At 64.3% G+C, this 10,550-nt stretch overlaps 1 protein-coding gene across 1 annotated transcript in view; it reads right to left on the bottom strand.

The window, feature by feature from the left end:
• The window catches only part of EMIHUDRAFT_454529 (hypothetical protein), a gene marked incomplete at its 5' end in the record, with an annotated part of 3,079 nt that extends 1,291 nt beyond the window's left edge, over positions 1-1,788 (bottom strand). The window contains 4 exons of the mRNA XM_005791247.1: positions 48-244; positions 317-610; positions 692-1,581; positions 1,710-1,788. Coding sequence (XP_005791304.1) covers positions 48-244; positions 317-610; positions 692-1,581; positions 1,710-1,788 — 1,460 coding nt within the window. The remainder of the gene's footprint in view (positions 1-47; positions 245-316; positions 611-691; positions 1,582-1,709) is intronic.
• Between the last annotated feature and the right edge of the window lie 8,762 nt (positions 1,789-10,550).

Genomic DNA, 10,550 nt, shown 5'->3' on the forward strand with positions numbered 1-10,550 from the left:
CTCGGCGCAGCCCGGCCGTGACCAGCGCGACGGGTTGGGGGGTGGACGAGGCTGCGTCGCGCAAGCGGTACGCGGCGGCAATGTGCTCCCCCGCGGCGATCTCGCTCTCCGTCTCGTCAAGCAAGGCGCGCAAGTCTGTGTGGATGCGGTCGTCGCGGCGGAAGGAGGAGTGCGCCGAGCCGATCCCGCCGACGGGCGCGGCGAACGAGCCGCGAGACTGCCGCCGCAGCTCGGCCGCCTTCTCCTCCGACGAGAGGCGCGCGAAGGGGCGCCGCGCCTGTGCCGAGGGAAAAGGTGAGGGGTGAGGCGAGCACACCTCACTCCACGCGCCACGTGCACACGCGGTGGAGGGAAAGGAGCAGGGGCGCGCCTGATTGTGCGCCCTCGCCCTCGCCAGCCTCTCCGCGCGACGCCCCCCTCCCGCCTCGGGAGCCGGCAGCTCGGCCGGCTGCTCCTGCTCGGACGGCTCTGGCAGAACTGCGCCTCCTCCGCGCGCGGACTTGCCTCGCCCAGAGGTGATGGCGAGCACGCCCCCGAGGGCGAGCGCCACGCCGGCGAGGAACTGGAGCCACTGCTGCCACGGCATGCCGCTGAACTCGCGGTACACTACCTAGAGGGCAGACTCCGCAGAGGAGGCGTGTGAGGAGGCGCGGCTGGCATGTGTTGCGGCACACGCCGAATCGCGCGAGACCCCTCCGCCGACGATGGAGGCGAGGGTGAAGGTGCAGTAGTAGACGGGCACCACCTCGGTGTTGCCAAAGATCATCATCGCCCTGTTGAGGAAGTAGGCGGACCAGATTGCGGTGGTGACAATGATGGCGAGGAGGACCCAAAAGAGGTAGTGGGCGAGGGTGAGGCGGCACGGGGGGAAGAGCTCGTCGCCGACGCAGTGCGCGCCGGCGCAGTCGCCGCCGACCGCCTGCGTGAGCATGGAGGAGAAGCCGCGCGCCGCGATGACGGTCGTCGAGGAGATCATCGAGCAGAGGAGAAGCCAGACCAGGACGCTCTTTTGGGCGTACCGAGGCTCGACGTGGACGAGGAAGAGGACGACGGCGCACCAGAGCCCAATCAGGTAGCCGTACGCCGCCGGGCGCGCGTAGTACTCGCGCTGCAGCACGACGGCGTTGAGGTCCACCGGATCCTCCGGCACGGCGACGATGATGAGCACGACGCCGCCGACGATGGCGACCAGCCCAGCGGCATCCCGCCAGCGGAACGGCTCTTTGAGAAAGAGGACAGCGATCACCTCGTTGGCGACCACGCCCACCGACCCGACTGGAGCAACGACCGAGGCGGGCGCAAAGCCGTAGGCGAGCATGTTGCCCAGCTCGCCTCCGACATTGAGCAGGAGGCCGAGCCACCAGAGCGGCAGCTTGAGCATGCCCTTGACGGGCTTTCCGTCGGCGCCCTCGTTGCGCATGTGCGCCGTCTTCTGCACGTTGAGCGAGACGGCGATGATCACGTCGGCGATGACTGAGAGGACCACGCCCACCATGAAGGTGCTGGTGCCCGCCTCCTCCTCGCTGAAGGGCTCGCTGCTGCTGCTGTTGGCGCCGCCGGGCGGGACGACGGCGCACGTGCCTGTGCACACCGGGAGGGAGGGGCGCTCTCGATCAGATTCTGCAGCGCCTCTCGGGCGCGTGCGGCGGCATGGGCGCGCGCCGTTGACAGCGTCGCGCGTCATTCGTTTGAGAACGGGTGTCGCTGACGATTCTCGAGCACTGGAAGCGCCATCACCGAAAAAACTGGCAGAGCAGGCGCAACGACGCCCGCCCGACTGGGTGGCATACACAGACGGGTCGGAAGACCTAGGGAAAGCAGGGTGGGCCTATACAGTACTCATCGGGGGCGACGCAATCGGCGATAGGGGCGCGTCGTTGGCGAGCGAGGGCTACGGGCCAGTTGTCACTTCGGCGGCGCACCCAGCCTACCTCGGCGCGCGCAGGCATACCAACAACACGGCGGAAACCTGGTTTGTGGAGCTCCCGCACCTGTTCTGACAGAGACCTGGCCGTTCTGACAGCGTTCTGACAGCGTTCTGACAGCGTTCTGACAGCGTTCTGACAACGTTCTGACAGTGTTCTGACAGCCGTTCTGACAGCTTTTTGACGGTAATTTACAGTTAAGACTCACCATCTGGTCTGAATAGAGGAGAGCGATGTCAGTGTTGGTTACAGCAGAAAGGTTCCTTAATTCGCTCCACTACAAAAAAAGTCCGGTGGGGAACCGACATCATGGCCCCGAATGCCGTGCTCTCTAGGAAAGGTGCGGGAGCTCCACAAACCAGGTTCGGAACTAACCGCCCTAGCCGAGCTCCTCCGGGCTCTCCTGTCCTCGTCACCGCAACGAGCGGGCTCACGCGGAGTAGTGCGGACCGACAGCGAGTACGCGGCGGCGTGCATGATGGGGAGGGTGACCCCCAAAACGAACAGACAGCTAGCGGAGCGCCTTCGTTCCCTCTGGCGACGCCTTCGCGCCAAACACACCGTGACGTGGAGGCATGTGGCGGGTCACAGCGGCAACAAATGGAACGACTACGTCGACGAGCTAGCTGCTCGCGGCAGGCAAGGTGACAGAGGCTCAAACGCTGCCGAGTGGGCGGACAACACCATCCCGACGGACACTCCCGACGAGGGGAGCGACACGGAAGGACCCGCCCCCGCCCCTCGGGGCGGGGGCCCCCGCCCCCCCGGGGGGCCCTTTGGGGCCCCTCCAGGGGGCGACCCCTCCGGGGAGGCCGGCCATCCCCGTGCCGGTTCTCCCCAACCAACCCCGCCGGCAGCGCGAGCTGCCGGCCACATTGAGCGGTTCGTCCGCGTCGCGCACTCGTCCCAACCGGGGGCCGCAGACTCGTTCTGCGCGCCAACGGCTGGTGACGCTGTGTTGCCCTTGAGCTAGTCCTTCCCCGGTCGCCTAGCCTCTGCGCTGTCTGGCGGACGCCTGTATGCCATGCACGCGGACCACGCTTGCGTGGATACGTGGCTGGCAGGCTGACCCGTGTGCGGGGTAACCCGCGCACGGGGAAGCTTCACGGGTTCGAGCCGTCAAACATTGAGCAGCGGAGGTGTGCCGAGGGGGACCGGGAGGCGGTAAGCCGTCGTCGCCCGGCGCTGCATGCAGCACCGTGGCGATGGCGCTAAGAGGTTCCTCTTTTCCGCGCCCCCCCCGCAAGGCGCGCGATACAAACATTCTCTGCCGATAACGATTGGGATGTCGTGGTAGTTCACTAGTTTATCGTAGGATACTCACGGATACCTCTCCTGAGTCCCTCTCGTGTGCCCTCGCGCACATCGCATGCGGTCTTCACTCAGCCTCCGCTGCTGTGAACACCAAACTTGCACTTCAGCTGGTGCGCGCTTTCGCCGCCTACTTTCGCGAGCGCGCTTGGCCCTCGCTCCTCATGCGCGGCGCTCTCGCTGCGCTCTCTCCCTGCTCATGGGACCTGATGCCGCGCCACCTCTGTGGCCGCTCGCAATCAAGGGCAACTAGCCACGGGCAGCGAGGAGCGCCCCACGGATTCTCATTCAAAGTGCAAGGCCCAGTGCACGTGTGCGGTAGTTTAGGTGAGTGCAACCTACCTGCCCCTCCACCCGACAATCATGCGACAAACCACTTGTTGAGCACTTGAGAGAGTTTGCACTTGAGCACTTGAGCACAACGACAGGTCGCTGGTCGGGGGACTTGTAGTAGGGCTAGAGGGCAAGAGGGGGAGGCTGAGTTGAGGAAATCGGAGGCGCGCCCACTTCGCCACAGACAGACGGTCCCGCGCCTAGGTGTTACGGCATCTGTTCTGCTCGAGGCGGCGCGCGGCTTTCGCGGGTCGTTCGAAGGCCGCGTCTGCAAGCGAGGTGGATGGCGTTGAACCGCAGGAGCCCAGCGCAGGAGCTGACGCCACCTCCTGCTTCGGCTTTACTGAGGCGCTTGAGGAGCTCCAAACGCTCGCCTCTGACCCTCACACGCACCCTAGCATGTATCGTTTGGTTTGATGCCTGTGCCTATCCTCTACTTTTCGGTGTTCACGTGTACGCACTTTCTGAACACTGCGCTTTATCCACTTTTTTCTTTGTTAAAATTCTTTTCGGAGGACGACGGCTTCTCAGGAAGCTCTGCCGTCGCCCGTGCCTTGCCTGTCGCGTGAATCGTGTTGTGCGACCGGCTTTTGTTGTAAAATTCTTTTCGGTGCTGCAGTGCCAGTCCCGTACCCGGTGTCGTGCGCTCGAATCTCCGAGAATTCTTTTGTGTGCCGGTGATAGTACTAGCACGCGCCAGTTCGCACCTGTGTCGAGCCTGTCTGCTGTGAGAGAGAGTTGTCTTGTTTAAATTCTTTTCGGTGCCGGTTCAGCATCAATCATGCACCGACCGCACTCAGGCTGGGCCCAGCGTTCGCCGAGCGGGTCGCCGCCGCTCGAGCTCGTCGTCTCGTCGTTGCATCACTCGGAGGAGATTGCTTTCCGCGAGCAGCTCGACTTTATGCCCCACTTTTACCGACACAACAAGCGCAAGCCGACCTTCAACAGGACGCGTGGTGCGGCGATCGGAAATGCCACACTCACCTTGCCGAGCCTTGCCCATATGCCGAGTGAAGGCGCACGGACATCAAAGTGTAGCCAGCGATGCCGTCAGATGGCGTCACACAACCACGACACGTCCACGACACGTCCACACGGCAAACGCCCACGAATGTCTCACAGGCGACGCGGGAGCGGGTTCGACGCGCGAGGCGGGCGCGTTACTCAGCTACCTGCTCGACCGCCTCGAGCCGGGAGGCGGCTCATCGCTCCCCGCGGCGAGCGCCTTCTTGCACATCGACACGGCGCTGCACAATGTCGTCTGGCCTCGCTGGCTCGGCCGCCAAGATGAGACACACCCGACACACACGGCCGCTAAGATGAGACACATCCGACACACACACCCGAGCGCGAGCTCGCTAGTCCTGCACTCGACACGAGTCAGTCTGAGCCAACTATTCGAGCAACCTCGGCCGCACCTCGGCCGCATCTCGGCTGCACTTTGGCTACATATCGGCCGCACCTCGGCCGCACCTCGGCCGCACCTTGGCCGCACCTCGGCCGCACCTCGACTGCATCTCGGCCGCTAGGCTGTGTGTGTCGCGGGCTGTAGGCTCGCCTGCCTTCGCCCAAACTTGAGCGAGCCCCTCGTCTCCCTCTCGCCCGCCATCGTCCCAAACTACAACCCGTCGCTCCTCTCGTGAGCTCAACGCCGAGATTGTGACGAGATATAGCAGCTGGGCCATGCTGCGTAGCCGTGGTCCGGGGATTCACAGGCATCTGCCACCCGGTCACAGTATTGGCTCGGGACGTTTTCACAGCAGTGTGGAGTAGGGCATCGCCGGATTTCTTTTCCGGAGTGTGCCGCGTCCCAGACTTGTATATGCCACCCACACCCAGTGCACGGCCGAGTGTGGCTGCAAGTGCCATCCGCTTCCCACGGCGCCTCGGAAGCCTTCGCTTCTCGGGGCCTCACTGCGGTCGGCCTCCCCGGCCTGCGCCAGATCTCGTGCACCCTTCCAGGAACCTTCCGGGACCCTTCTCGGAGCCTTCCTGCAGGCGCGCCAGCCTGCTGCTCGGCAAGCTGCGCGGTCCCGCGGCGGCTCGCAGTCCTAGATACCGAGAAGACGGAGAGGCAGAACCGCATCCCCTGTATCGAAAGGTAGGGTAGGTGTAGGTAGAGAGGCGGAAACAGCACAGCGCTTGCCAGAGACCGACACCCGTACGAGTGGGACACAAGTGAGGCGGAGGGACGGCCCCGCTATGGAGGGACACGACACACCACAGGCGCGCAGGCTAGACACGCACAGCTAGCCAACTGGGCTGCCACACACCCTGGCAGAGTGATGAGGTCCCACGTTCCAACCAACACTCGAGAGGACGCGTGTTCAGCTGCATTCGGGCTGCACTCGCCACACTCGAGGTCTGGCGCAGCTCTGTCTCGCAGCCTGTGTCTCCACGCGATATGCTCGGAGTGCTCTGCCGTGCTCCTCATCGGATCTGTGTGCTCACTGGGAGAGAGAAATCTCGTCGCATCTCATCGTAGGCTCGCAACATCTCCCCATATCTCCCCATATCTCCCCATATCTCCCCTCCCCATATCTCCCCATATCTCATCACCGTAGGCGTGCTCCCCACCGCTATCTCCCCATATCTCCCCATATCTCCCCATATCTCCCCACATCTCATCGCCGTAGGCTCGCAACCTCACCCGCAAGCGAGGCGCGCCTCCTTGCTGCTTTCTGTGGGTGCCTGGCTCTAGTGCGCAAGCCTAGCGGTGCCCCGCTGCAGCGTGCAACCCCTAGCAGTGCAGCCCGAGCAGTGCCCGGCTGCCGCGCTGAAGCAGCCTAGCATAGGTCTAGGCTGCAGCGTGCAAACCGTAGCAGTGCAGCCCGAGCAGTGCCCGGCTACAAGCGCACACGCGCCATGTCTTGCACAGCAGCCGTAGCAGCAGACGGCCGTAGTCCGCCGCGCGGGTGTCCTGCACGACGTTTGGCCTTCGCGGAGCGCCGCAGGCACAGCCCCGCGCGGCGCTCGATCTCCCCACATCTCCCCACATCTCCCCATATCTCCCCATATCTCCCCGCAGGCACAGCCCCGCGCGGCGCTCCATCTCCCCACATCTCCCCACATCTCCCGACATCTCCCCACATCTCCCCGCAGGTACAGCCCCGCGCGGCGCTTGAGTCGTTTGGCCGGAGCCGCGTCCAAAGCGCGGCGGACTCGCTGAACCAAGCGGGAGGGCCAGGCGGCATCAGCCCGTTGGGAGAATCACCCGAGATCACCCGAGATCACCCGAGTTTACCCGAGATCACCCGAGTTCACCCGAGTTTACCCGAGATCACCCGAGATCACCCGAGTTTACCCGAGGTCACCGAAGGTCACCCGAGATCACCCGAGATCACCCGAGATCACCCGAGATCACCTCGAGATTACCTCGAGATTACCTCGAGATCACCCGAGATCACCTCGAGCTCAGGCGGCCTCAACCCTTGGGACTTCGAGCTGCACTACCACCGCGCCGGCGCCTAGATGCGGGATATCTCCCCACATCTCCCCACATCTCCCCATATCTCCCCATATCTCCCCATATCTCGGCGCCTAGATGCGGGATATCTCCCCACATCTCCCCGCATCTCCCCACATCAAGTCGCACACTCGAGAGGACGCACGCACCGGACTGCATTTCACGGCCTCGGCTATCGCAACCGTGCCATTGCGCTTGTCCCCACACCTAAGCAACTGCAGCAGCGCCGTCGGGCGGGTGGTTGCCGGCTGCAGCGGGTGGGTAGTAGTAGCGGCAAGCGACGCTTCGAACGCCGTAAGTACGCTGCTGGTGGTTGCCGGCTGCAGCGCGCGCGAGCGTGTGTGCGTGTGGCGTAGGCGCTTTCGACGCGTCGGCGAGCGAGGTGGCGCTCGAGGCTCGCGCGCCGCACGTAGGAGATGTGGGGAGATGGCATGGCGAGATATGGCGAGATACGGAGAGAGATCTCGGCGCCGTTCGTAGGAGAGAGGCGCCAGGCTACTCCGCGCGGTCACTTCGCTGGTCACTCCGCCCTCACGCTGAGCCAACACACGCGGGAGCAGCTGAAGAGGCCGTCCGAGGGTAGGCGGGGGCGGGGGGGAGGGGGGGGGGGGGGGGCACCAGTGTTTGCCCCCAATTCATTGAGTCCGATTCCTCCCAGGGTTTGCGTCCGTGCGGCCCCAAATCAGCCCCGAGATCAGCCCCCAGATCAGCCCGAGATCAGCCCCCAGATCAGCCCCCAGATCAGCCCGAGATCAGCCCCAGATCAGCCCCAGATCAGCCCCAGATCAGCCCGAGATCAGCCCGAGATCAGCCCGAGATCAGCCCCAGATCAGCCCCAGATCAGCCCCAGATCAGCCCGAGATCGGCCGGGAGATAGGTTGCCCGCCGGTGGCGCGACCCGTGCGCCGCCTTCCATCACACACAGGGATATCTCCCCAGATCTCCCCACATCTCTCCATATCTCTCCATATCAGGTTGCCCGCCGGTGGCGCGACCCGTGCGCCGCCTTTCAGTGCGAGCACGCCGAGTGCTCGCCAAAGTACATCCGCTATGTCGGCGCCACGTCGCCGCCCCTCGTCGCGGGCCACAGCAAGAAGAGGGCGCCGCTCTCTCCCCGCATCTCCCCGCATCTCCCCGCATCTCCCCGCATCTCCCCGCATCTCCCCGCATCTCCCCGCGTCTCCCCGCGTCTCCCCGCATCTCCCCGCATCTCCCCGCATCTCCCCGCATCTCCCCGCATCTCCCCACTCTTTCTGTCACTCTGACAATCGGCTAGCCTCGACTGAGGTCACCCGAGATCACCCGAGATCACCCGAGATCACCCGAGATCACCCGAGATCACCCGAGATCGCCAGATGTCACTCTCTAGAGGCCATCCGAGGTCCCGAGGTCGCCCCGACCCCACCCCGACCTCGGCCCTGACCTTGCCCTGACCTTGCCCTGATCGACGCGCGGGCGAGGTGTGCTTTTAGGTTGACGCAGCGATGCTTCAGTGGGAGAATGACGTGTGCGGCGTGGCGGGCGACATGACGCCCGAGCGGCGCGCGCGCGTCCGCCCAAGCCGCCGACCCAGATTGCTCGAGATCAGCCGAGATCGGCCGGGATCAGGCGCGCGCTCTCCCGCGTGCGCGAGGCGGTCCGGCTGCCGTGCGCCGTCGCGAGCAGGCAACACCCCCGAGATCTCGGCTCGATCTCGGCTCGATCTCGGCTCCACCTCGGCTCTCTCTCGGCTCTCTCCCTCGGCTCCACCTCGGCTCTACTTCGGCTCGATCTCGGCTCGATCTCGGCTCTACCTCGGCTCGATCTCGGCTCGATCTCGGCTCTACCTCGGCTCGATCTCGGCTCTATCTCGGCTGTATCTCGCGAGCAGGCCGAGCGAGCTTTGTGGCCAGTTGCCAGCGGGGCGCCGGCCAGAGCCGCAGGGCAGCGCCGGGGAGGGCGGCGGCGGCGGCACGCTAGAGCGGCGCGCCGGCCCTAGAAGCGGAATATCTCCCCGTATCTCCCCCATATCTCGCTGTGCTGTGGGTGGGATGGCCCTTTGCCCCTGGAAGCGGAATATCTCCCCGTATCTCCCCCATATCTCGCGGTGCTATGGGGGGGATGGCCCTTTTGCCCCTGGAAGCGGAATATCTCCCCGTATCTCCCCCATATCTCGCGGTGCTATGGGTGGGATGGCCCTTTTGCCACTGGAAGCGGAACATCTCCCCGTATCTCCCCCATATCTCGCGGTGCTATGGGGGGGATGGCCCTTTTGCCCCTAGAAGCGGAATACCTCCCCGTATCTCCCCCATATCTCGCTGTGCTATGGGGGGGATGGCCCTTTTGCCCCTGGAAGCGGATCACCTCCCCGTATCTCCCCCATATCTCGCGGTGCTATGGGTGGGATGGCCCTTTTGCCCCTGGAAGCGGAACATCTCCCCGTATCTCCCCCATATCTCGCGTTGCTATGGGTGGGATGGCCCTTTTGCCCCTCTGGAAGCGGAATACGCACTCGTGTGGTCTCGAAGTAGCTCTCGGAGGCACGGAGGGAGGATGTGTCTTCCGTTGTGTCCCAGCTGTGCTCCGCTGTATTCACTGCACTCGTCCCTCCCCTCGTACGAATGCGATATGATTCGACATGGCGCGGTGCTGTCTTCACGCCCTGATGGTGGCGTATTCAGCACACACACACACAACAACAACAACAACAACAACACACACACACACACACACACACACACACACACACACACACACACACACACGCACACACACACACACACACACACACACACCTCACTCACTCACGCGCACTGGGCCTTGCACTTCCAATACCGCGGGGCTCCCGTCGTCTAGACGTGGAGTCACGAGGGACTAGCCTGGCCCTCGCCCCACCACCCTCGTGTGGAGAAGTTTGCCTTCCCTCGCCTTCCCTTGTTCAGACGGCAGGCGGCTCGACCCTATCTCGCCATATCTCGCCATATCTCGCCATATCTCAGACGGCAGGCGGCTCGACCCCTCCTTCCGCAACTTGCTCCCGTCGTACGAGGCGTACCTGCGCGAGGGGTGCGCGTCGGATGCCACGCCGGCCGCCGCCAAGCAGGAGGAGGGGGAGGGGGGAGTCGGCACACTCTGCGAGCTGCTCGGCGAGAGAGGTCTGTACCTCAGATACGGGGAGATGTGCCGAGATATGGGGAGATATGAGCTGCTCGGCGAGAGAGGTATAAACAGCACACGCCCACGCGCGTGCACGCACACATGCGCACGCGCACACACATACACATACACATACACAGACACACACACACACACACACACACACACACACACACACACACACACACACACACACACACACACACACACACACGCACACACGCACACACGTGCGCCTCCCTCTGCGCGCTGCTTGGCGAGTGAGATCTGACAGACAGCCGTCCTGCCAGAGCGCCGCAGCATTCCCACACGCGGCTTCAACGTTCCTTCAACAGGCGCGGCCCCGCCGGGCGGCATCACGACTGGGCGGAGCGTCGCCC

This window comes from Emiliania huxleyi (assembly GCF_000372725.1).
Source record: "Emiliania huxleyi CCMP1516 unplaced genomic scaffold EMIHUscaffold_114, whole genome shotgun sequence".
NCBI lineage: Eukaryota > Haptophyta > Isochrysidales > Noelaerhabdaceae > Emiliania > Emiliania huxleyi.